Raw genomic sequence first — 27,957 nt, forward strand, 5'->3', positions numbered from 1 at the left:
GCCAGATATAAAATCAAGACATGGGTATGGCCGGTCTTAGAGCGCTAAACATGGAGGGACAGAAAGTAAACCAAGAAGTGGCAACCACGGAGTGATTGATCGGGGGGATGCGGAGGTCAGTGTCGTGTGGAAATGTGGCACCCTTTCCCGCATCTTACCAGCCCTGGCCTGGGGTGATTTACTGTGTAGGGTCCTGGCAATGATGAGGATGCACTCTGGCCCATTCTAAAGATCCTGCAACTAGTCTGATGCTTGTATATGAAGAGTTGTCTAGCAAAATCTTGAAAACTGGCTTGCCTTAAGTTATGTCTGTCTTGGAGTAGGTGAACAAAGATGTCATAAAAGATGCATTTTGAGATTTTATTTCCGTTTCAGTACACATGGTCAACTTGAGTACATGCCACAGTCGAGTCTCCTTGGACTGCAAAGAGTATCTTGCCTAAAATGTAATAAAGCGGTTTGCACCTGGGAACAGTCTGTTTCGATCAAGTGCCGTGGAGGGCACCTCTCTTCTGTTTAATATCTGTAGAAGGAGCATGAAGTGCTTTCGTGCCAAGGCTTGTGCAACAGATTGCATTAGAAATACGCTTTTGTAGCTTAGCATGTGTTCTGCTGATTAAGAAAATTCACTTTGTTCAGTCTATTAAAATGTGTGCCATCATTCTCACACATTTTCTCCTCTCTTACTTGCATCATGAATCAGTGGCTCCTCCAGTGATTTGTTACTTCATTGTGATGTACTATTATTTGAAGAAGTATGTCTTCAAATCTTTCATACATTGCAGGAGTGTTGGGGTGAAGTTGATGGATATGAGGATGTTGTTACAGATCCTGTCATAATACTTTCGCAAGTGCTTTATCAAACTTTTTGCTTGAAAATGCTCCATTTATCCAGTCTTTTTTGCAAAACTTTCTCCCCGAACGTATGTTGTTTGGGCTCGCTCGCTCGCCACAGTGCAGTACCACGATAACTTTACGCTCACCACTTTAAATGTCACCAGCCGCCACTGCGAAACAATACCGACGAGGGTACAGTGTTTTGTGCACCGAGAGGATAGCAAAGAACGGTGTTGAACCAGAGCACCGCAAACCACATCTGAACCGGATGGTGGAAAGAAAACAATCTAACTATTGAGTCTATGCCCATGCGCACTATCACCGAAAGGAGAAGTAACCTTACCTCGTTACTTGAAAAGACTTCCTCAAAGAAAAACAACTTGCAAACATCCGATCCAACACCAGATGGCAGGAGTATGCCAAGTATGTGTATCTACAGCACACATGCCTTGAACATTGGAGTTTTCAACCAAAAACAGGATTATCAGCCTACTAGTCTTGTGCTTTAGTGAAAGTGAGTGCACACCCATAGGTGCCTAGAAGTCTTCACGAGCTGATAGTGTCACCTATGTGTGCAACAGAGAAATAAGATTCCTAAAATACCCCCCCAACCAACACACATATGGTTATCCATGGTGCTGTCCTAGGACTCACGTGATTGGCCCGTGGCACTGGTTCTGGATGTTCCACAGCAGGCTGGGGGGTGCCACCTCTTTGCAGAAGTAGTGATGCGAGTCTGTAGTAAGCCGGTAGTAGCCATCGATGAGCGCCACGAAAGAGAGTGCCTTCTCCAGGGAGGGGAACTCGGACTCCTGTGGGGAGCATATAAAAAGGAGTCTGTGAGAGAGAAATTATCTTACACCCCAAGGCTGCTAGGTCCTCCATTTGTAAAGTCCTTTTTTTGTTTTACTATTGTGCAATTTTACATATAAACCTTAGGAGCTGGAGGCAATTACTAAGGCATTAGATTTTCATAGCCAACACTAGTCTCTTAGTTTTCAGAGTTAAGTATCGAAAACTGTTTTGAATTTGATGCTTCTCATTGTAGTATAATTGCATTTATATAGCGCCTACCATCCTTGACGAGGCGTTGAAGTGCTTTACGCTGGGGAGCACGCAGATCATCAAGGTGAGAGGGAGGACTGGCAGCTAGATACCAGGTGACAGCATCCCTCCCCCCCGCCTCTAGGCTCCTGACATCGGTGGGGAGCAACCCTTGACCCTGTGTTCAGGCAGGTCGCTTCCCAAGCCGCACAGCTAGCTCCACCTGTCTGTGCCTGTGCCCTCCGCCCGCTGCTGCCGCGAGTTCGAGCCTCTTGTGGCCGCTCTCATTTTTCACTACTTGCTCTCTGTAATTTTGCCCGCACCTCTGGGCTACTGTGTTGCCTTTTGTTGGTATTGTATTTTGTGTTGCCTTTTCAGTTGGTATTTAATTTTGTGTTTCCATGAAGCTCCCCTGGTTCCCTCATCCCCCGCTGCACACTGATTTTTCCCCCCAGCTGCTCCTCCCTCGCACCTCCCCTTCTTAATGGCGCCCGCTGCGCGGTGAGGAAAGCGACCCTTGAACCTGTGTTCAGGTAGGTCGCTCCCCACGCCGCACAGCTAGCTCCACCTGTCTGTGCCTGTGCCCTCCGCCCCCTGGTTCCCTCTCCCCCACTGCACTCCAATTTTTCTAGCCGCTGCGTCCCCTGCGGCCCCTCTCCCCGCTCGCCCATTCGCCCATTTGCCAGAGGCGCGCCTGTCTGCGCCAGACCGTGCCTGGACAGCGCCCAGCGCCAGACCCCCTGGCCCCCGCGAGCGCCACGACACCCATCACCGCTACGACGCCAACCTCTTCCACGCATCAACACCGGCCATTCATCTACCTGCTTCCAGGCCACCCCGAAGCACACCCACGGACCCTTCACCTGCCGAAACTGCAGCTTCCCCAGCCAGCGTACACCAGCACGACCTGCCCCTCCCAACAGGGCAGGCCACAACCATCTCAGATGCATACTACTCAACAACCGCTCCGTCCACAGGCACACCGTCGAACTCTGGGACCTGCTTGACTCATCCTCCCCGGACGTCGCCTTCCTGACGGAGACCTGGATGAGCACCTCATCGGCACCTGACATTGCCATAGCCATCCCGGATGGCTACATGATCACCCGCAGGGACCGCATCAACAGACCGGGAGGAGTAATCGCCATCGTCCACAAGAACACCCTCAGAATATCGACCAGCACCGAAGACACCCTCAGCTCCGCCGAACACCTGCACTTCCAGATCCACATCGATCCCAACACCACCCTCAGAAGAACCCTCCTCTACAGACCCCCTGGACCCCAGCCACAGTTCAGCGACTCCATCACCGACATCGTCAACTCGCACGCCTTGGCCTTCACAGACTGCATCCTCCTCGGAGACCTGAACTCCCACATCGAGAACGCCAACGACAGCAACTCCACTACCCTGCTCGCCAACCTCGCCAACCTCAGACTCAAACAGCTCATCACGACACCCACACACTCCGACGGACACACGCTCGACCCCATCTTTTCCGCCAGCAACCACATCACCTTCAGCCACACCGCCCAACTCCACTGGACCGACCACCCCTGCATCCACTTCTCCTTCAAGAAAAACACCGCACACAACGACCCGCAACAAATCTCCCACTGCAGCTGGAACAAGGTCACCGAAAACTAGCTAATCACCACCCTCGCCCGAGACCTACCAATCGACCACACCGACACAGCCATCCGTAACCTCAGGCAGTGGATCAACGACTGCGCCAACACCCTCGCCCCGATCAAGAAACCCTCAAACAGACGCACCAACAGAAGGGCCATCTGGTTCACCACTGACCTCCAGGCATCTAAGCAGACCTGCCGAAGACTCGAGAAGAAGTGGTGCCACGAACAGACACCAGACAACCATACAGCCCTCAAGAACGGCAGCCGCAGGCACCACCAACTCATTTGAACCGCCAAAAGAGCCTCCTTCAAAGAAGGCACCAACAACGCACACAACAGCAAAGAGCTCTTCAACATCGTGAACAAACTCGCCAACCCCAGCTCCAGCTCTAAGGACATTCCCCCATCCCAAGACCTCTGCAACTCCCTTGCCACCTTCTTCCACCGCAAGATCATAGACATCCACGACAGCTTCAACGCTCAGACCCCCCCGACAGCTGATGACACCTCAGACCCACCGCCCCCCAGCCACACCGGCCTCCTCTCCTGGAACCACGTCAACGACGAAGACACCATCAAAACCATGAACACCATCCACCCTGGCTCACCGTCAGACCCCAGCCCTCACCACATCTTCAACAAAGCGAGCTCCATCATCGCACCCCAACTCCGGAACATCTTCAACAGCTCCTTCGAGATCGACACCTTCCCGGAGAGCTGGAAACACGCCGAGATCAACGCCCTATTCAAGAAACCCAAGGCAGACCCAAAGGACCTCAAAAACTTCCGGCCCATCTCCCTGCTCCCGCTCTCGGCGAAAGTCATGGAGAAGATCGTCAATAGACAACTGACCCGCTTCCTTGAAGAGAACAACACCCTGGACTCATACCAATCCAAATTCCGCAGCAACCACAGCACCGAAACTGCCCTCATCGCCGCCACCGACGACATCAGGACCCTGCTGGACAACAGCGAAACCGCGGCCCTCATCCTCCTAGACCTCTCAGCCACCTTCGACACCGTCTGCCATCACACCCTATGCACACGCCTCCACAACGCAGGAAACCGCGACCAAGCCCTGGACTGGATCATCTCCTTCCTCACCGACAGAACTCAAAGAGTTTGCCTCCCTCCATTCCGATCTCAAGCCACTAAAATCACCTGTGGCGTACCCCAAGGATCATCCCTCAGCCCGACCCTTTTCAACATCTACATGACACCACTCGCCAACATCGTCCGATCACACATCCTCAACATCGTCTCATACGCCGATGAAACCCAGCTGATCCTCTCCCTCACCAAGGACCCCACCACAGCCAAAAACAACTTCCATAAAGGCTGTCACTGAATGGATGAAGAACAGCCGCCTGAAACTGAACTCGGACAAGACGGAGGTCCTCATCCTCGTCTCCACCCCCTCTGCCTGGGAAGACTCCTGGTGGCCGGCCTCGCTGGGAGCTGCACTGACAACCACCGACCAGGCACGCAACCTGGGGTTCATCCTGAACTCAGCACTGTCTATGACCCAGCAAGTCAATGCCGTCTTCTCCTCCTGCTTCAACACTCTCCGCATGCTTCACAAGATCTACAGATGGATCCCCACCGGAACAAGAAGGACGGTCACCTAGGCCCTCGTCACCATCAGGCTGGACTATGGCAACGCCCTCTATGCGGGAATTACGGCCAAACTCCAGAAAAGACTTCAACGCATACAGAACGCGTCCGCACGCTTCATCCTTGACATCCCCCGCCACAGCTACATCACTGCCCACCTGAGGGATCTGCACTGGCTCCCCATCAACAAGAGGTTCACCTTCATGCCCCTCACCTACGCTCACAAAGCACTCCACGATGCCGGACCAGCATACCTCAACAAACGACTCACCTTCTACACCCCCAACCACCAGCTACGCTCCGCTGACCTCGCCCTCGCCACCGTCCCATTCATCCACCAAATGACCACCGGCAGCAGATCCTTCTCCCACCTCGCCGCCAAGGCATGGAACACCCTCCCCATCCACCTGCGTCAGACCCAGGACCTGCTGACCTTCAGGAGACTTCTCAAGACCTGGCCATTCAAGCAGTAGCAGCCCCCCCCCCCCCCCACTTAGCGCCTTGAGACCCTCGCGGGTGAGTAGTGCGCTCTACAAATGCTTGATTGATTGATTGATTCAGGGCTCCGGAGGGAAGGCCGGCTTTGCTCGGGCCTGAAGCAAGAACATGTGTAGGTTTCACTGTGGGATATAGCATTAGCACAACTGTTGCACAAAAGTCGCACAAGTGTTGCACAAGTGTCACACGAGTGTTTCCAGAGGATTATGGTTTCGAAAATGCTGAATCATTTACTTGGGGACTTTCGTACCTTTAACCTTTATGTCAGCCATTTAGACAATGTCGAAATTAAGCCAATACACCACTTTACGCAGTTACGTGCCATTTGCAGCAAAAATATACTGCAAAATGCACCACATGCTATAAAAATATACAGAGGACACAAACAACAGAACACGAGTGGCTGCAGGTGGGGGCGATTTTGTTTAATGCGTTCTGACGCTAAAAATTGTTGCGGGGATGCAGTTCAAGCTAAAACGGAGTGCGAAATGACACACTGCATTTTGCGTAATTACGCACGAAAGCAAATTATGCGGATTCAACCTACCCCTAGTACAGATGCCACTGCGGACTGATATATGTGCCTCACCAGAGGGATTACTCGGCCCGGGAGCTATTGAAGATTCCATGGTGAGCTCGGGGGCCTCTGCGCCTTTGGGGTCACTTCGTGCCGCGGATAAACTTCCGGAGAGCGGCGGACCCGTCTCCTGGTTAACCAAATGCTTCATCTCTTAGACAAGGTGGCCTGTCTGGAATTATTTTCCACCCAAAGTGCTCCTGTTGTGGCTTTCATAAAAAAATGCACCACCATGGCATTGGAGAGAGTGGCATAACGCAGGCAGACTGTGATCTTGTGCTCTGAATAACCCAAGCATATGGATCATTTCACAGTTGATTCGTAGCGCTATAGTGATGATGGATCGTGGTGCACAGATGGCAGCCATGTGCGACTGTATGTGGAGATGGTCCTTGTGCACAAAAGAAGGTGCAAACAGAAGCTCCTGAAAAACTTGGAAAATCACGTGGGATACTGACATTATGAACAGTGCCAAAGGAATTATGCAATTTTACGGCTGGGGCATTTTCCGCATAACTATGGATTGGCTGAATTTGCCACATAATCCATCATCTGCTGCATAATCTGCAGATTTCAGCAACAAAAAAATGTTTCTAGGATCATAATTTACTATAAATGCGGTAACAAGTTTGACTGCTCACCTTTCAGTTGCTTATTTCTGTATTTAGGTATCAGAGTGGTACTGATGAGGGGAAACCTTTGCCTAAAAAGTCATATTATTTGTTAAAATACAACGACATTTTCTACTTGCCCTAATCGCCTGAGGGGACATAAAGCGTGCAAAATGTAATATTATGTCAAATGGAGAATATGTAATACTTTTCACGTAACACAAAAATCTGGACTTGCAGCAGCTGCCCGTGCTCAGGAGGGGCTCTTCTGGCATTCGAGGGTATCTACACAGCTGCAGCAGAAGATGTTCGCCTGGGCGCAGCTGAAAGATCATCAGAGCATCTCACAGCCACATGGACCCACGATGACACGCTGAATGTCAACAAGCAGTGGACAGGTCTCGAGCTCTGCATATGCTCATGTGTATGGAGCTATCAGGACGCACATTGCTGTGGCCAGCAGAGATTCACGCTGCAGCCACATGGACTTCAGTCCATGCCAGTGAGCAGCGCATCTGTGGCCAAGGTCTCCTAGCAACATAGCATGTTGACTTCAGAGCTCTTCTCTGCCCCCTGATTGGCCATTTCCAGGCCTTTTCTTGTAAATTGTTATGATCTGGTGGTGCCCAAAGGCACATTAGAACTGGCCCGAGGCTGGATCGTACAGTTGGGAGACTGGCAATCATGCCTGCCTCGTACTCCGGCTAGGGAGGCGAGTGCGACTGGCTTTTGAGATGTTACCCAGGCCAGTGGCCATGGCACTAAAGAAAGTGTGATACTCAAGAGGCTGCCGGTGTCTTTGCACCATCTTGGACTATTCCAGTCCTTGGCAGACCAGCGCTTCTCACTTGTGCCATATTTAACCCTTAGGTCTAGAATCTTCATGCTCCCAGAATGCCTTGCAACCACTGCATGTTAATGACGTGCCACGTGCTTCCTAGTGCCAGCTTCCTCCTCCCCTTGTTTTCTTCTCCACACTTCTTCTAGAGGTGTGACACTCCAGCGAGTGCATAAGAAGTCAACATACAAGTTGAGAGGGCGGAACGTACCTTCAACTGCACCAAGATTGTGGCCATTACCAAGAACTACCAACGCTGAGAGAGCATCTGAGACCCAGCACCGCACGAGTCAAAAAGGTGACATCAATTGGATAAAACACTACACAAGAGTGCAATCAACCATGGAGGACAACGCACGCAGGTTCTTCTAGGTCAGGATATCAGTGCTTAAAGGCAATGCACACAAGTCAACAAGGAAGCATTTGAGAAAGACAAGAGGATTCAAGATAGCAGCTATTAGTAAGAACCACAAAGCACACACCAGGGTCACCAACAAGCCTAGAAGTAGCAGTTACCAGGAATCTCACAATGATGGTGGCACTTCATGAAGACAACACAAGCCAGGATCACACACGTCATGATATTGGCCCTTATCAGGAACCTCTTGGGTCAAGGCTGTAACACTTAGAAGGGATGCAGAAGTCAAGAGAGCGGCACTTTATACCGGAAAAAATAAGCCAAGATTGAGGCACTTAATAGGATCCACCCAAGTCATGACAGTGGATTGTACTGTTTGACAAAAAATCAAAATTAGTAGCACTGAACCACAAAAGTCAAGATTACAGCACCTATCATGGACCACACAAATCAGTATGATGCACATACTGCAGAGCACAAACAGCACACTTTTTGCAACCCACAAAAGCCAAGGAAGTGGCACGTACCAAGATCCTGTTGTCCCGCTTGGTGATGGTGACGACTCGACTCTCCACCGGCGCAGTCTCACAGCTGTCTTGCTTGATGCTGATGTCGACGATCTCCGCGAAGTCACAAAAGAGCTGCCACTTCTGCAGAGAGAGCAGAACTTGGTGTTTGAGGGGTGAGAACAAGGTTGAAAACTGAAGTGTCACAGATAGGGAATGCTTCCGTTTGACCCAGACTTGTGATTCCTCCCAGGAAGTTGCGGGGAAATTGGGTCTGGTGGTCTGGTAACCACTTCACAGGATTGACTGCCTCAGCCCACAAAGCCCTACCATGATTAGGACACATTAGTGCACCCTGCACTGCTTTCCACCTTTTGCTCTTGCTCCCTGCAACAGTTAAGCGGGTGGTTGTCACCCTGTCTACACCACCGTACTTTACCCTACAGAACTCCTGGTTACCCGTCCACAAGGGTTGGTGTTCACACTCAACCACCATCCATTTGCAACCACAAGCAGACTCGAACAACCTTGATCCTTTCATGCTCTTTGCAGGTGCCCAAGTCCTAAAGCCCGCCCTGTATACAACATCATCAGCCACCCTAGATCCGGACCTCACACCACCAATGAGCAAGCCAACAGACCCTGGTGCTGAGAGTAGGGGTACATTTCTAGGCTAGAACTGTTCAAGGGTCTGTGACCTTGGCACCCATGGAGGCACTGCACAAAGGTGTTTGTGCATGCCCAGTTCTTACCAGGTACATGAAATACACACCTGTTCATTCATATTTCTTTGTTCCAGGTTGATTGGCAGTGATAAATATAGATTATACATTTGCCATTGAATATAGGCTGGAACTGCATTTTCTTCTACGCACCGTGGGTGGTGAGTCTAGTTCCATCACAATTTGTGTAATCCAGAGTCTGTAAAACTCACAGTGAGGCATAGTCGCCTACTATGAGCGGCACACGGAGGTGGTCAACTCATTACCACCTCACTCGGAGATACCTAAACTGGACCTTCTCCACCCATGCCGGGTTGTGGTTACTAACTCTGCACTGGACACCCGGAGAGAGGAGAGGAAATGGTAAAGTCTTGTTCACATTTCAGTACAAGGTTATCCCCATAGCCTACATCTTGCACCGATGGTGTCAAGTCTCACTGTGCCCCATACATCAATCACTGATACATGCTTTCTCTGGTCTTTCATTTTTTCTCTTTCCCTCCCCTTCCCTCCCCTCCTCTCTCTTTTCTCTCCCCTTTCTATCCCTCTCACTCTCTTTTTATCTCTTTTTTCTCGCTTTATGTCTTCCTTTATTTCCCTCATTTTCTCCCCTTTCTCAGACTACACAGAGCCCTTCTCCCTGTGTCTTGTGGGACATTTTCTCACCCATGTGGCCCTTCCTCACCCCCTCTGCCCATCCTCCCCTTCAACTGGTTAATCCTCTGCTCCCGGAATGTCCAGCCATGGAGCCCAGGTAAAGAGCGAAAGGTTAATGGCATCTGCCCGTGGCCCGTCATTGATTGAACCAGCTAGGGCCTCAGGCCAGAAACCCCATCTTTTCCTCTTCCTACCTCTCTCTGAACCCCTCCTCACTAGATCTTGCGTGAACACAATCATTATTCCTATGGTGGTTTATTGGTGACGGCAAATTACCACTCCACTGTGGCTAATCTAGCGCCTGGATACACTCTGTATAATACTCCTTGGTGGTTTAACCGTGCCTCCACGGTGTGGCTTCTCTGTCACTCGTGAGCTGCTCCTTTGTCGCTCATAGTAAACTCTGTATAATACTCCATGGTGGTTTAACAGTGCCTCCATGAAGTAGCTTCTCTGTCTCTCCTGAGCTGCTCCTCTGTTGCTCCTAGTAGACTCCGTATAATTCTACTTGGTTTAAAAGTGCCTCCACAAAGTTTCTTCTCTGTCGCTCGTGAGCTGCTCCTCTGTATCTCCTTGTAGACTCCGTATAATACTCCTTGGTGGTTTAACAGTGCCTGCACGAAGTGGCTTCTCTGTCGCTCCTGAACTGCTCCTCTGTCGCTCCTAGTAGGCTCCATATAATACTCCTTGGTGGTTTAATAGTACCTCCATGGAGTAGCTTCTCTGTCGCTCGTGAGCTGCTCCTCTGTCGCTCCTAGTAGACTCTGTATAATACTCTGTGGTGGTTTAACAGTGCCTCCATGGAGTAGCTCCTCTGTCACTCGGGAGCTGCTCCTCTGTCACTCCTAGTAGACTCTTTATAATAATCTGTGGTGGTGTAACAGTGCCTCCACGGAGTAGCTTCTCTGTCGCTCCTGAGCTGCTCCTCTGTCGCTCCTAGTAGACTCCGTATAATACTCCTTGGTGGTTCATCAGTGCCTCCACGGAGTAGCTTCTCTGTCGCTCCTGAGCTGCTCCTCTGTCGCTCCTAGTAGACTCTGTATAATACTACTTGGTGGGTTAACAGTGCCTCCATGCAGTGGCTTCTCTGTCGCTCCTGAGCTGCTCCTCTGTCGCTCATAGTTAGCCCCATATAATACTCCTTGGTGGTTTAACAGTGCCTTCACGGAGTAGCTTCTCTGTCGCTGCTGAGCTGCTCCTCTGTCATTCCTAGTAGACTCTGCATAATACTACTTGGTGGTTTAACAGTGCGTTCATGGAGTAGCTCCTCTGTCACTCGTGAGCTGCTCCTCTGTCGCTCCTAGTAGGCTCCGTCTGATACTCCTTGGTGGTTTAACAATGCCTCCACGGAGTAGCTTCTCTGTCGCTCCTGAGCTGCTCCTCTGTCGCTCCTAGTAGGCTCCGTCTGATACTCCTTGGTGGTTTAACAATGCCTCCACGGAGTAGCTTCTCTGTCACTCGTGAGCTGCTCCTCTGTCGCTCATAGTAGACTCCGTATAATACTCCTTGGTGGTTTAACAGAGCCTTCACGGAGTAGCTTCTCTTTCGCTGCTGAGCTGCTCCTCTGTCGCTCCTAGTAGGCTCCGTCTGATACTCCTTGGTGGTTTAACAATGCCTTCACGGAGTAGCTTCTTTGTCGCTCCTGAGCTGCTCCTCTGTCGCTACTAATAGACGCCATATAATACTTCTTTGTGGTTTATCAGTGCCTCCAATGGGTTGCTCCTCTGTCGCTCCTGAGCTGCTCCTCTGTCGCTCCTAGTAGACTCCATATAATACTCCTTGGTGGTTTAACAGTGCCTCCACGGAGTAGCTTCTCTGTCGCTCCTGAGCTGCTCCTCTATTGCTCCTAGTAGACTGTATAATACTCCTTGGTGGTTTAACAGTGCCTCCTCTGAGTAGCTTCTCTGTCGCTCGTGAGCTGCTCCTCTGTCGCTCCTAGTTGGCTCTGTATAATACTCCGTGGTGGTTTAACAGTGCCTCCGCGGAGTAGCTTCTCTGTCGCTCCTGAGCTGCTCCTCTGTCGCTCCTAGTAGGCTCCATATAATACTCCTTGGTGGTGTAACAGAACCTCCATGGAGTGGGTTCCTTGTCGCTCCTGTGCTGCTCCTCTGTCGCTCCTAGTAGACTCCTTATAATAATCCTCAGTGGTTTAACAGCGCCTCCACAAAGTAGCTTCTCTGTCGCTCCTGTGCTGCTCCTCTGTCGCTCCTAGTAGACTCCTTATAATAATCCTCAGTGGTTTAACAGCGCCTCCAATGGTTGCTCCTCTAAGGTCTGATGATGCCCACACCACACAGTGGTAAGTACCTGCATGCACAGCTCTGTCTGTCCTCACACTCTCTGCTACACAAATGCTTGTGCCCAGCAGCTGTCAGGGTACTGTGCTTCCACCAAGTTACCAAACTCCATTCACCTAAGTAACATGTCCCACATAATCCACGCCACAAACAAAAACATTTACACCATACACTCTGAAGAGTGCCTAGGAACCAGGTGCAAATCAGAGCACTACATGACCATGCCAGGGTTTGAAGCATTATAAAAATAATGAAACCGGGCCACCAAGTAAAGTGGTACGGCCCTCCAAAGGGGCATTGAATGTCATATATAAATACCAACACGATCCATTACACTTCCTGCCTTCTGTCCGAGTGGTGAAGCTGTACAACCATCCCAGAGGCACTGTCTACTTCCCACACACTGCTGGCAGCAGATGGCACTAATATCTGTAGCTACTAAACCCTTTGCAGGGAAATGTGAGTCAGTCTCTTGCTGGTTCTAACCTGCTAAACTCTTAAGCCAAAATAACCCTTCTCAGTACTTACTGGATACTAATCTACAAACCACCGTCCTATGCAGAGAGACGTGTAATACTTCAAGACAGCGTCAGCGGCCCTCATTTTAAGTGCTACCTTCCTTGTTTAAATGGCTGTACCACTGACTCTCTACACATACCTCAGTCTCCCCACTGCTCAGGGAGATACCGGTCTCACCGGAGACCCGGATGAGGGTTTCCACCATATTACGTCCCCCTTGGGAGCCCAGGATGCTCCTGACCAGGAACGTCTCCTTGGACAAGGTCTTCTCCATCTGCTCCAGGTCGATGAGGTACTTTAGCTTCAGGTAGGAGCTTGTGGTGTTGCATGCCCCGATTCTCTTGAATGACCTGCAGAACTTCCTGCGGATTCTCCTGCGTGTCACGATATGCAGCTGTTGTATCTGGTTTCGGAAGTTCTCAGGGATGCAGGCCTTGTAGCTACAACAAGGAGGAAAGGGGCCACTGGGTTACCACCATTGTAGAGACCACGGCAGATTGTGGAAGGAGGAAGCACAAGGACTGTTCAGGAGACAGAAGGCGTGCAGAGCAGAAGGGCTGATAGCATGAGGGACAGAGGACAGAGGAGAGAGAGAGAGAAAGAAAAAGAGAGAGAAAAGGGGGAAAGAGTGAGAGATAGTGATAGAGAGAGAGAGAGAGCAAGAGAGAGAGAGAGAGAGAGAGCGATAGAGAAGAGTGAGAGCTAGAGAGATGGGGACAGTGAGAGATCATGAGAGAGAGAAAAAAGACAGAGAGTAGTGAGAGAGAAAGACGTAGGGGGGAGTGAGAAGGAGATGGGAAATACTTATAAACATATAAGTCATGCCAGTAAAGAACAAGTTACTGACCTTCGGTAATGCCTTATCTGGTAGAGACAGGATCTAGCTACAAATTCCTTATGTGTAGTATCCTCCCCAGGTGCGAGACTCGATCTGGAAACGTTTTCCATAGCCCATCTTTGCATCAGAAGAAGGCCCCGCATGACTCCGTGTGGATGTCATCACGCAATATGATGTAGGAGCCCATATAACCCCCTTGCCAAAGTGCTAACATCAGTTCCTTTTGTGACTATTTTCTGTGTTCATAACATAGAACCACATATCGAAACTGCCTATTGAAACAGTGTGGAAAAATGAAAGACATCATTGTGTCAAAAAAGGGACTGAACATAATTCAGCATGTGAATATAATAATGAAAATATAGAGATGAAGAGGACTCAGTATCAATAAAGACTAAGGGGCATATTATCAAGCACTGCGTTAAAATTATCGCCGCTTTAGCGGCAGAAAACTGCTGCTAAAGCGGCGATAATGGGCTTGATAATATGCCGCAGAGAATTCCAATAGAAGCCCATGTTGACACCAGAACATGGGCTTCTATAGGAATTCTCCAGGGCATATTATCAAGCTCATTATCTCCGCTTTAGCTGCAGTTTTCTGCCGCTAAAGCGGCAATAATTTTAACGCTGTTTGTTGATAATATGCCCCTGAGTTCTTAGTTCAGTATGTGAAGTCGCATAATGAAAGTAAAGAGACCAAAGAGGACTCAGTTCACAGGTCAGGGAGTATGGGAGGGGGTAGGAATCAGTGGCTAGATCCTGACTCTACCAGATAAGCATTACAGAAGGTAAGTAACTTGTTCATCTGATAGAGACATCTAGCCGCAAATTCCTTACTTGTATAATCAAATACCAAAGCATACCATCCCAGGGGGAAGGTCTGCAATCTGAGACCACCAAAAGTTGCTAACTATAGCCAAAGCTGTCTATAACCAGAGAAAAAGACCAGACCTCCACAATAATGTAGGTGAGCAATAACATACTTTACACGTGAAAAAACCCATGGAAGAACCACAGATAAGGAAAGTCACAAGACATTAAAGAAGGAAAGTATCTATGTTAGCATGAAAACTATGATAGAAGCCAACCAAGAAGAACAGAAAACTACTCACATCCTAAAGGGGTTCCGAACCCATGCATGCTCACCGCATAAACACTGTAAAAGGAACCGCAGTGGGAAAGGCCATAAAGACATAGAAGGCATGGGAAGAACATTACCCATGATAGTAGGACAACTTGCCAAATAATGCTATAAAGTAAAGCTATTGTCGCACATTTCCAGACTCGAACACCTTGTTTGATACTTGTGAGACACAGAACAGCAGGCGAAGTCGCCGAGGAAAACCTTCCTGCAATAGGAGTCCTACCAGAGCCAGACCTGCACCAAAGCAGCAAGAGAGATCCATCACCTGTGGGAAAGGATAACAAAAGCTCTATAAAAAAGAGTCAAAGACAACATACATAACATGTGGAGTTGTAAAGGGCATGCTAACCTCAAGGGTATTGGGGCGCTGAATAACAGATGTAAAAAGTTACTCAACTGAATGGTAACAAAGTTATCGACCTCAGAATGAAGAAAAACTGAGCCGGCGAGATATGAACCCGTGACCAAAAGGTAAAGCACATGCCCCTACAGTGCACACATAGTCCGCTAAACCACCAGACCCGACAATAGCAACTGGGGCATAGAAGCAGTCATACCCCTATCAAGATGATACAAAGACTGCTAGCACATCTGCAAGAAAAACACTGACACAGGAGTAAATAAATAACCACCTATGTATAGATAAGAGTAAATCTAACATGTAGAACTAAAGTAAAGCCGAATAATCAGCCAGACAATGTGGACATAATTGTATGGAAACCTTAAAGGCCATCATACCATGTAGGAAAGCAACAGCCATCCAAAACTTCAGCGTACTGTAAATTGCCTGAGACAGCATTAGCAAACAACAGAGTATAAAGCGGAATAAGATATAAAGTATGATAAGAAGAAACCTTGAAGCTTAGCAAAACTCAAGGTTGGTACGTAATCTTACAATATGAATCGAGACCCATGTATAGATGATGCAGAAAACAATTCCCTCATACTGAAACTGGGGAATTTGAAAGAATTCCATAATAGATGAATCTGAGCGATCTATAACACAAACATCAATATGCATATGCCATCTAGGGACCACACGTCGCAAAGTTAACTAGAACAACTAGAGAGGAGAGGAGTTGGCCTAACGGCTAGGACGGTCAACCTTGAATCTGGGGACCTGGGTTAGAGTCTCGCCAATGACGCTGAACATCCTGTGATTCTGGGCAAATCACTTAATCTCCCCGTGCCCTACAAAAAGGAATGTGTCCTCATGTAATGCAACTGGTGCTATGTAAAGCGCTCTGATTCCCGATTCAGGTCAAATTTGCGCCATATAAAACTCTGTAAAAATAAAATAAAAAAAATAAACAACTAGAGTTAGGTAAATGATGAAAAGAGTTGTCCCCTAGAAGAGCAACAAACTAGTAAGAGAAGACTAAAAGCCATCTACAAAAAGTAGAAGCTATGAGGCAAACATATAGTCATTCCATGGCCATGTTTAGGAATACCTTCAGAGAGAAGAAAAGGTACATCATTATAGGGAAATGACCTTCAAACAGAAGAAATCTTAGTAATAACGCAAAGCGTTATAACAACTCCTATCGGAATTTTTTTTATTTATTTAAATGTGTACTTACCTCCGTTCATCCATATTCCGGTATTTACATTTCCCCACTCTGCCCCTCCCCCGCCCCGCCTCACTGCCCCACCGAACTCCCTCCACGGACCGCTACTGGTGGACTCTGAAGAGCGCCCTACAACTGCAGGTTGGGCGTCAGTGTCAGATACTAACTTACGTTTTGGTATGTTTTGGTTTTGGTACTTCAAAGCCTTCCTCGACGTCGATGGAGATGGCCCCTAACCCAAACCGCTCCTCGACCAGTCGCTGGGCTTCGACGAGGACAGATGACGACGTAGTGTCTCCTATATTCTGGCCACCAGCATTTTATTCCATGCTCTCTCAACACCTTCGACCAAAGACACTGACAGGAAACGCACTCCTCTGATTCATGGTGGTCTCCCAGACACCACAGGTGGTATCAGGATCTGTGACCAAATCTGTCTGTCACAAGATTCACAGGTTTTAAACCCTGAAGGCATTACACAAAGCACACTGTTTCTCACACAAAATGTGGAGATGGGCAAAAAAACGGCGCTTAACCACTCTAGGTCAGCGTTGCAAGAGCGGAAAAGAAGGAACGGACGTCAGCGCATCGGCGAGGGGGGTTATATGGACTACGCAGTGCTTAATTTGTGCCGGTGCTTTCCGGTGCTTAGCACCGGCACTTATTTCTCAGGGCCGGGTCTATTACGTTTTCTCAAGGACACTGGTTGTGCTTGCCAATGCTTGATGGCAGCTAGTTACACTGTTTTTATTATGGTCTGTTTTCTATTTCTAACATCCCACTTAATTATCTCTGCCTCAGAACGAAAGCGAAAGTTTAGTTAACTTGCAATTGAACCAAGGGGTGAAGAGGAGTTCTGATGCTTGGTGACAGGGCACGCTTACTAGAAAGGGAGAGCAAAAAAACATTGTACAGTTTCATTGCTATGTTTTGGATGGTAGGAGAGGGGGAAGAGGCACACCGTGATTGAGGTGGGTGTGATTTGCCTCCTTGCGCTGTGAGCTCTTGTTTCAAAAGTGGGAACCGCCACTTTTATTATGTGACGCAGTACAATATACTACAGATCTTGTGTACACAATAGTACAGAGCCAGTGTACAGAATACTATTGAACGAGTGCATCAAGTATTATTCCACTTGTGTATTGAATATTACGGAGCAGTTTGTCTGCAGAGGCTAAAGATCACGGGAAATCAATTTGCTTAATTTTTCTGCTTTCCTAATCAAGATACATATCAACCAGTAATTGCACCAGGACAACTATGGCCACGTGTTTTTTTTGCTATGCTTGCGTAGTTATGTTCAACTTTTAAATGTGAACGATTGACTATGTTCGAAGCAAACTCAGGTTGTTTTTTTAATTATAAAAGTAGCAAATTCACTGCAATATCACTTTAATCCTGGTTTAAGGAATGGGTTCTTCATTGGCTTTGGTTATCTTGATAAAATCTCTCCAACCTGGACATATCTAAAGCAGATTAATTTTTGCATTGCCGCAAGAAAATGTCTTTGATATAGACAGGAGCACATTTTTTTACAATTCCTTATGAAGCAGTAACATTATTTGCACTGACATTTTCACATGAGTGCTGTTTATCCAATATGACCCAATGTGCAAAATGTTTGAGTTTTAATTTGGTTTGTCAAAAAATGGAACTAGTATTTCGATGTGGAAATGAATTGCATTCTTAAATTCGCGGGTAGTCCTGTGGACCGAACCCCACCAGACTGCAGGAAAAACTGGTAGCATCCGGATAGGCCTCTTGCAGAGAACATAGAAAAAGGACTTTCTTCATCACACGAAGCCAGGTGACTGCAGAAGAATGCGATGGGATGGGCTATGGCCGCGGCAGAGCTCCCAAGTTACAGAGGTCCATCATGCAGGGCCGGCCTTTAGCATGGGCAAACCGAGCACAGGCCCAGGGCGCCGACATGTAGAGGGGCGCCTGGAGCTGCCTGTGTACAGGTTATGCAGCAGCCTCTCATTTAAACAGTTTAGCTGCAGCCTGCCAGTGCTTGTTTATCCTGCAGCTCTGCACTAAAGTCTCTATAAGTGAGGGAGTTGTATGACAGTTTCACATGCCAAAGAAGTAGAGGGTACGAGCAATATTTTCAGCAAAAGTTGTGTGGGGGCATCTAAGTGGGTTGCGTCCGGGGTGCTAGTGAAGCAAAGGCCTGCCCTGGGCCCATGTGTGAGCAGCTCAGTAAGTCCAGGTATTTTTTGTTTTGCATTGTGGAACTGGAGGTCCTGACTTTTCAAAGGGATAAAAGTGACTACAAATTTCACAATGGAAGGAAACAACTTGCTCTGTACACCCATGGATTCACTGAGGAAGTATGCAGTTTTATTTCTGGCATTAGGGCCCACGTACTATTTCTTTTCTAGGCGTCTCTATTTCCAACTGTGAGCTAACTACGCACTTTTCCAAATCCCCGTTTCCTTGTTTACCTGGACTTGGCTGAAAGATAACGCTGCATTGTCCGAATGCTTTGCGCGCACCTATAAATCTGTAACCACCGAGACCAGCTCCTACCTTGTTGAGATCCCAAGAACTGAAGGCTTGTTTGCATATACCAACCAAAGTGGACAATGAGGCCTTGTTTGTTATACGAAGCTGTTCTGCACATGACGAGTTCTCCATATACCATGAACTGAAGTGAGACTGAATAAAATAGCTCAGGAAGTAAATGCACCCTCTGCAGAAATCAGTGTGCAAATTGTAGGTAAACAAAAGTTGAATGCCAGAAAGGGCCGCTTAACTTTTCATCCATTTGAGGCCGATATATTGAGTATCATAATACTTGTTTTTACAGTGCTACAACGCAAAATCTGTGCTGTTTAGAGCTATATAAGAAAGCAAGTTCTAATTCAAGCAGTTAGCTCCTTCAGCAGAAATGCCTAGCTCTAACGAGTAAATTGGTCTAAGTGGCTGATACGGTTTCAAAAGTTCAGTTAGCATAATCACAGTGCAGCATTTTTTTTTCTTATGCACCTGTGACTGACACATGTAGTGTGACTTCAAGAGTCTTTTACATTAAAGGCACATTCTTCACAAAGGAGAAATTCACCTTCAGCTCAGGCTCCTTTTTAGCCACCGAGTCGAAAGAGAGTTTTTAAGATTAAGCAGAGCCAATGGCTCAAGAATATAAACTGCTGAGAGTTAGACATTGTTTGTTACAAGACAGGTAGGACTGATGTGAATTTTGCGAAGGCAAAATGATATTTTTCTGTTTGGGGTGCTCCCTCTCCCATAACCACAAATCTGTTTTTGTGACCGTTTATTGTAATCTGGCACCCTCTTGCGGCCATTTCTGTTGGCACTGTAATGCAGTAGCCAATAGTGGCCTTATTGCAGCACCAGCCTTGATGGCAGGGGTTCCTGGCACAACTTCAGGAGACCTGGGTGCATGCCAAATTATTAGGATAACCACTATGTAAATGAGTTCCAGGTAGATGCATATGATATATATTTATACTATGTCAATATCTTCAGTATCTGCCCTTCCTTGACACCCTATTGTAAGGCTCCTTAGCTCAAGGACAGTGCTTAATTTGAGCCAGTGGTTTCCGGTGTTTAGCACCGGCACTCAATTGTCAACACCGGGCCTGGTACAGACTGCCACAAGGTAGCGCTGTCTGGTTAATTTAGAGATGGCCACAACAACAGTTAATATTTAATTATATATACATTAAAAATGGCTATTACTTGCCGCCCAAGCCATTCTCATAGCTTTGGGGGCCTGAAATAGTCCTAAGTGTCACACTTGTAGGAGTGCGATGGTTAGTAGTTGTGTTGGTACTATCATTGGCAGCATGACAGGGGTAATGTGTGGTGGAAGCTGCAGTGGCCTTCTGACGAGAGCCCCAACACTAGCAGGCGGCTGACCCTGTGGCAGGGGGTCCGCGCCTGTAGCTAAAGGAAGCTGCACTACCTGACTTGTTTCCCAGGAAGAGACGCTGTTTTAACTAGCGCTCCTGTATAAAGCGCAGAGGCGCGCTTTTAATCTTCTCTGCTCATCTCTTCCCCCACGGAAATCCTGACGCTCACCTTCCACTCCTTCTGAGTGCATCGGCACGGCACAGCGCTGAACACAGCGGCGGCTCGCAGCAGCTGGGGCCGACATCTTGGATTGGGCTGCTCGGGTGAGGCGAGGCCACGGTCATCTTGGCCACACCCCCACGAGTACCGCCCCTACTTAGGAGCACTGTTCATTGCAATCCTTTGGCACTAGCAGGCGGCTGACCCTGTGGCAGGGGGTCCGCGCCTGTAGCTAAAGGAAGCTGCACTACCTGACTTGTTTCCCAGGAAGAGACGCTGTTTTAACTAGCGCTCCTGTATAAAGCGCAGAGGCGCGCTTTTAATCTTCTCTGCTCATCTCTTCCCCCACGGAAATCCTGACGCTCACCTTCCACTCCTTCTGAGTGCATCGGCACGGCACAGCGCTGAACACAGCGGCGGCTCGCAGCAGCTGGGGCCGACATCTTGGATTGGGCTGCTCGGGTGAGGCGAGGCCACGGTCATCTTGGCCACACCCCCACGAGTACCGCCCCTACTTAGGAGCACTGTTCATTGCAATCCTTTGGCACTAGCAGGCGGCTGACCCTGTGGCAGGGGGTCCGCGCCTGTAGCTAAAGGAAGCTGCACTACCTGACTTGTTTCCCAGGAAGAGACGCTGTTTTAACTAGCGCTCCTGTATAAAGCGCAGAGGCGCGCTTTTAATCTTCTCTGCTCATCTCTTCCCCCACGGAAATCCTGACGCTCACCTTCCACTCCTTCTGAGTGCATCGGCACGGCACAGCGCTGAACACAGCGGCGGCTCGCAGCAGCTGGGGCCGACATCTTGGATTGGGCTGCTCGGGTGAGGCGAGGCCACGGTCATCTTGGCCACACCCCCACGAGTACCGCCCCTACTTAGGAGCACTGTTCATTGCAATCCTTTGGCACTAGCAGGCGGCTGACCCTGTGGCAGGGGGTCCGCGCCTGTAGCTAAAGGAAGCTGCACTACCTGACTTGTTTCCCAGGAAGAGACGCTGTTTTAACTAGCGCTCCTGTATAAAGCGCAGAGGCGCGCTTTTAATCTTCTCTGCTCATCTCTTCCCCCACGGAAATCCTGACGCTCACCTTCCACTCCTTCTGAGTGCATCGGCACGGCACAGCGCTGAACACAGCGGCGGCTCGCAGCAGCTGGGGCCGACATCTTGGATTGGGCTGCTCGGGTGAGGCGAGGCCACGGTCATCTTGGCCACACCCCCACGAGTACCGCCCCTACTTAAACGGGCCATCATGTGTCAGCGCAGCGGACGAGCGCAGCGGGCGCGACGGAGGCGCGCCGGAGTTGCGCCTGAGTTAAGCCCGTCTGCGCCCGTCCGCGGCCGACCGGGACCCGAGCCCACTCCTCCTGGCCATTTTTATAAATACTCATCTCAGGAACTCCTGCTTTTACGCCCTCACAATCCTGATGGTCCCTGTAAGCACTCCCTAGCCCCACGCACATTGACTTGCATTCAAAGCCTAGGGCTTTCCTCTTCCATCAATGCTGTGCCTCATGCTCAGCCTTTAAAACAACCTTTTCCTGAGCCTCAAACTGCACCCTCTGTAAAACACAGCTTGCGCTGCTACTACCTCAATACTCGGTCCCTGGTCAAAAACCAGATAGACATTTTTCTTTTCCTGAAGGAGGTAAAACCTGACATCTTCTTATTAGCTGAAACTTGGCTAACCCCTCACTCCCTCCCCGACGTACTCGTGGCTCTTCCTGCAGAATACTATATTCTGACGGCCAACCGTACACCTGGGAAGGCCGGAGGTGGAGTAGCAGCTATAATCTTGAAATCCCTTCAGGTCAGGCAACTGCCTTCTTTGATCCTTCCGGACACTGAGAACTTGGTGATTAATCTCGACACTGAAAGTGGGTCCCTCATTCTGGTCCTGATTTACCGACCCCCCCAATACATGGCCAAATATCCATCCATTCTGGCAGAGCAGCTGGCTTCATATGTAGTCAGCTACTCTAAAATCATCCTTATTGGGGACCTAAATTACTGGTTTGATAGCATAGGCACAGATACTCAAGCTGCTGAATTGATAGATTTGCTAACAGACCTGAATCTAAATCAGCACATCCATGTACCCACTCACCAGAAAGGTCACAGCTTGGACCAGATATGGACGCATAATCTATCTTTATCCAATCCAGTCATCAGCCCATGTATCTGGTCGGATCATTTCATCATCTATTTCACACTAGAAGTAGGCGGAAATGTCAAACCCAAGCCATGCAAGAGCAAAGAATTCCGCAAATGGAAATCTATGGACCTTCCGGGATTTATTGACATTTTAAACAAAACCGTACCACCACCGTACGATGATCTGGACACTAGCGAGAGAGCGCTGTCTAACTGGTTACTTAACGCAGCTGACCTCTCAGCCCCCTTAGTACGGGTCCCTAATGTTAGAGGAAATGAAGCACACAAATGGTTCTCCCAAGAACTGAAAGATCTTAAACTGGGAGTTCGACAGAAGGAACGGAAATGGAGACATAGCTACTCCCCTCAAGCCAGGACAGTGTTCTGTACCGCAAGAAAGGAGTTCCAAAAAATCTTGCTCCAACATAAATCTGACTATTTTTCTCAAAAAATTTTAAATTCCTCAAATAAAACTAAAGATATTTTTAACATAGTCAACGAGCTCTGTGACGATGATAGGACAGCCCCATCAATAGCCCCTACCCAGAAGTTGTGTGACTCTCTGAATGATTTTTTCAGAGAGAAAATTGTAAATATAAAACGCAACATTGCTAGCTCTCCTAAATCGTCTCCTTTAGATGATATTTTTAATAACCCCACTACATTAGACACCCTTCCTGCTATAGATGCTAAAACTTTTTCAACTCTCCTGGCACGGGTTAAGTCTGGATCACCCGATGACATCTGCCCACCCCACATTTTTACAGAGATTGGGCACTCTATCCCTCACGGGATCCTCTCTCTGCTTAACGACTCACTTAACCAGGGAAAGGTACCGGCAGGATTTAAGCATGCTCTATTGATTCCCCTGATCAAAAAACCCAGTCTTGATTCTCACGATCCATCTAATTACCGCCCGATATCCCTGCTGCCATTCCTATCAAAAATCCTGGAGGCACACGTTGCTAGCTGCCTTTCTAGCTTCGTTGAAACCACTGGATATCTGGAGCATAACCAAGCTGGGTTTCGACCAGGGCATTCAACCGAGATGGTGACACTGGCGGTCCAGAATGTACTAAGAAGCAATGCAGATAGGGACATTCACCAAGCATTGGTACTTCTCGACCTATCGGCCGCATTCGACACGGTCGACCACACCATCTTGGTCGACCGTGTCGAACAGGCTGGCCTGAGAGGCTCGGCACTTAGATGGCTGAAGTCATTTATCTCGGAGCGTACCCAGGCAGTGAGATTGGGAACTTTTACAGCGCCCAAAATCAAAAATGAATGTGGAGTCCCCCAGGGCTCGTCCCTGTCCCCACTTTTGTTTAATTTGTACTTACGACCCTTGTTATTTTCATTAAAAAAGTTTAGCGCCTTAATTTTTAACTATGCAGATGATCTGCAACTGATCTTCTGTCTGGACTCCCCTGGCGCTGCCACCGAATTTCGGGAGGTCATGGTTCACATTCAGAGATGGATGGGCCTAAATCATCTGAAACTCAACCCAGGCAAAACTGAATTGATTTTGCCTGGGAAGAGTGAACTGCATTGGGGACCACACTTCTGGCCTCCAGAAATGGGAGATCCTCCAGCTAAATCCCAAACAGTTAAGAGCTTAGGTATCACTTTTAATGAAGATCTTTCGCTCAAAAGCCAGGTAGGGACTGTGGTATCTGCAAGTTTCTTCCAACTTCGCAAGATTAAGAAGATCGCCCACCTTTTAATCCACCCTGCTCTGATTCAGGTCATCATTGCTCTTGTGCTGTCCCGTTTGGATTATTCCAATAGTTTATATCTGGGCCTACCGGCGGGGCAGCTCAAGAGACTCCAACTGGTTCAGAACCAAGCGGCCAGGTTGATCTGTAAAATTCCTAAGTGGCAGTCTATTAGACCTGGACTGGCCAGTCTCCACTGGCTGCCTGTAGCGCAGAGAGCAGCATTTAAAGCGGGATGCATTATCTTCAGGGCTCTACAAGGTAAGGGCCCTGGATTCATTAGCTGCCTGCTGGTCAGTTACACTCCCTCCCGTGCTCTCCGTTCTGGCCAAAAGAATTTGTTAGTCGTGCCCCGGATCAGGAAACAACGCCAGGGAGGAGGATCTTTCCACTTCCTAGCTTCCTCCCTGTGGAACTCCTTGCCACTGCCACTAAGACTCCACGAAGATCTGTTAGCCTTTAGACAGGCTTTTAAGACTTGGCTCTTTAAGCAAGCTTATCCTTAGTTAAATTTTCTTTCTTTCTGTCACATGTTATGTTTTGCTAGTCTTCCACAGCGCCATGAAGCCTACGGGCGTACGTGCGCTTAATAAATTTAATTTAACATAACATAACATAACACTTATTTTTTTACAAATTAAGCACTGGCATCGGGACTTCTCTCTGTGGTAAGAGAACAATGAAATAGACGGCGTTTGCGACGGGCAGAGCTGGAAAGGGCGAGAAAATGAGTCTTGAGCTCAATACTAACCAATTGCCCTTATTTTAAAACGGCTTGCATATTCGCAATGCTTTTAGTTGCAGGCTGGGTTCTCGTAGCGCTACACATAGGTCACATTCCCCACTGCACCATGATTAAATTATGTTTCTCTGTCATTACACACACACGCACATTCACATACACACACACACACGCCCCCTGATGCTTGGTAATTGGCAAGGCTGTCTGTTGTATTTGGCAGACTTGCTGTACTTTCTAGAAAGCGCATCATAGACAAAAAACTAAAAAGAAAGTAATGAAGCATGTGCAATCCATGTTGACTAATATAGGTGTTTTACATAAATGCCAATGTTCAGGGTTCGGGTTCAGGCAACCTGGCGGGTGGAGCCAGTGGGTGGAGTTGGTAAAATGGACGTGGCCTCCTACAAAAATTTGAGCACCTGAACTTCATATTTTACAAATTAAGTACTGGGACTACGGCGACGTCACATCCTGTGATGACGCCAATATGGAGTTACACTGCTCCCTCTTCCGATGACTGGGCGTGCTATGAAAAATGTTTCGGATCCAGTGTTGTGCCTGGGGAGGATTATACAAGTAAGGTATCTGTGGCTAGATGTCTCTGTCAGATGCAAGTATTACTGAGAGCGACAGAGAGAGAGAGACAAAGAAGAGAGGTGAGTAGGAATGTCTGAAATGAGAGTGGAGAGACAAAGGGGTGCAGATGGGGAGAAGAAGAGAGAACAGAATCTGCTGTTAAGCAGAGAGAAAAAAATAACGGGGAAAAGAGTTAGTGAGAAAGAAGACAGAATAAGAGAAACACCGGAGAGAAGAAAGGAGAGTAAAAACTTAGAATGAGGCGGCGCTCTTTGTTTGTCTTAAGCACGGGTGCGCGCTGCCTAGGAACGAGCTCTTGCCCCGCAAGGGTGCAGCGCCCCCCAGAGCTGAGCGCGTGCTCTATTCTGCCATCCTCCTCCTGTCCGTGGACCCCCTCAAGTCCATACCCTCTAATAACTGGATCGAGATCCATCTGTACCCTGGCAACAGTCAACTTTACCAGGAAATCTTCTCTTCCAGTGACATTGAACGACTTGAAAACTATCTCAAGTGAATCCAATCATCAATCTCAAGCACCTGCCTTCAGACCAATCTGGCGAAGACGGAAACGCTCTTGCTCGGCCGGGCTGCGCGCCTGCAGCAGCGTCAAGCCTGGACTTCCACCAGAGGGCTTGACAGCTGCCCCAGCCGCTCTCAGACACTGAAGAATCCCCTGGATCCACTCTCAGTACTGACCTGACAGCCAAAGAGCAAATCACCAGGAAAGACAAGGAAGCTTGGTACCAGCTCTCCCCCATCATGGAAGTGAAATACAGTCTTCCAGTAACCGACTTCAGGACCACAGGGCAAGCCACGGCCCTCCCACCTGGAAGGAGGGAACCCTTTAGTCAACAGTTTCCCAAACGCCTCCCAGGCACCCTCCAGGCCATCCTAAGTGCTGGGGCAGGTCCTTTAAAAGGCCTGCAGATGCTCTAACACATCACCCTACACTCAAGGATCTATGCCTAGTTGCCCTCTGGGTGCACATCCTCTTCTCGTCCAGGTGCCTCGCCTTACCAGGCCTGAATATTCCACCCCGCTCGGCCCCGAAAGCATCTTGGGTGGACAATGACACACCAGGAGCTAGGTCATGGCAAATCTCTCTCCCCACAGGCATGCGCTACAACCTTACCACAAGGTGGGCTCTTCCAGCTACTCACTCAAATATATGCACAGTGTGTGCTGCTCCCTCACAGGCGTAAAATGCTCATGATCTTACCCACACCAGTGCACTATCTTCTTACCTCACAAGCACACACCTCCCTTTTTCTTACCCGCAGGTGTTCACTGTCTATTCGTTTACCAAGAGCGTGCACTGTTGGTGTTCACATACCCATAGCTGTGCTCCCCGGGTGTGTGTTGTCCTTCCTCTAACCCTGGCTTGTGGTGCACACAGATGAGCCCTGTCTTTCCACTGACCCTGTTAGTCATTCTGGTGTGTGCTCCTGCCCCTTAGTTGTGCCCACCTTGTAAGGTAAGTTAAGTTAAATTAAGTTATGTTGTGTACTCACCTGACGCAATCCAGGATCTCCTGTGGAGACTTCCGGCTCTCCTTGGCGATGCACAGCATATCCAAGACTGCTAGGGCCAGGAATTCTTCCTGCATCTCCAGACTAATCTCCCCCTCCCGGCCCCTACTGATGAAGTCACTGCGACACTGAGGAGGAGAAAAGTCACCAAGAGGGTCAAAGACATGAACAGCAACCGGCGACCAAGATATGACACCACTGTCATGGACTAACTCCAAACTCGATCATGCGAGAGCTGTAGCTGGGTTGAACAGGGTGTTAGGGCCTTTGTAACATAACTTCTGTATTTGTTCACCCCAGGAGGGGCTATCATGGAGCTGACTAAAATAACAGACGCTTATTATTACCCAAATCAATGGTATTCATTTTGAAGACGTCTGGAAGATGAGAGGGTGAGTGGACAATGCGGTCAAGTACAGATTCCTACAGTGGATGCATTAGTCTACTTACTGCCTTTTCTTCTTGACTCTGCACTCACCTGTGCGAACAAATAGTCGATAACCGCACAGTTCAGTACAGCGCTGCCCTCGCTTCTCCTCAGTCCACAGCGCATGGACTTGGGGTTTCCAAGTCCAAACCAGTTGGCAAAGAAAAATCTGTCAAATTCACAAGAGTAATAAGGTGTGTGAGATTAAAAACAAAAAATGGAAAGTATTGCTGTCCTTAAAAATGCATTAACACTGAAAGCCGGTGTGGCCTTTGTAAAAGAAAGACCCTTAAAGAGAAACCAGCCCATAGCCTGTGTGTGACCCCAGTAAGAGGAGGCAATGGTGTGAGAAGGTGGCCTGGTATATGCTGCCCACTAGTTCTAGTGGGCACCTTGTTTCAGTCCAAACAACCCCTTATGGTGAATGGTTAAAGACAACCTTTATTGAAAGCTATCCTAGTGGTAGCTATGGAGAGCAGCCTTCAGGCTAAGTCTTGAAGGAATGTAAAGCAGCTTGT

The 27,957-nt window shown here is 48.5% G+C and overlaps 1 protein-coding gene across 3 annotated transcripts in view; it reads right to left on the minus strand.

Annotated features, from left to right (window-relative positions):
- Positions 1 to 27,957, minus strand: part of JAK3 (Janus kinase 3) — a 280,492-nt gene that overhangs the window by 219,938 nt on the left and 32,597 nt on the right. For all 3 annotated transcript variants that reach the window (XR_014972378.1, XM_085639762.1, XM_085639763.1), the window contains exons 4-8: positions 27,491 to 27,608; positions 26,995 to 27,140; positions 12,852 to 13,152; positions 8,539 to 8,661; positions 1,492 to 1,649 (exon numbers count right to left, since the gene is read on the minus strand). Coding sequence is in view for 2 of the 3 variants with exons in the window: in XM_085639762.1 (XP_085495888.1) it covers positions 1,492 to 1,649; positions 8,539 to 8,661; positions 12,852 to 13,152; positions 26,995 to 27,140; positions 27,491 to 27,608 (846 nt within the window). In the remaining variant the exon portion in view is untranslated. The remainder of the gene's footprint in view (positions 1 to 1,491; positions 1,650 to 8,538; positions 8,662 to 12,851; positions 13,153 to 26,994; positions 27,141 to 27,490; positions 27,609 to 27,957) is intronic.

This window comes from Triturus cristatus, chromosome 12, assembly GCF_964204655.1.
Source record: "Triturus cristatus chromosome 12, aTriCri1.1, whole genome shotgun sequence".
NCBI lineage: Eukaryota > Metazoa > Chordata > Amphibia > Caudata > Salamandridae > Triturus > Triturus cristatus.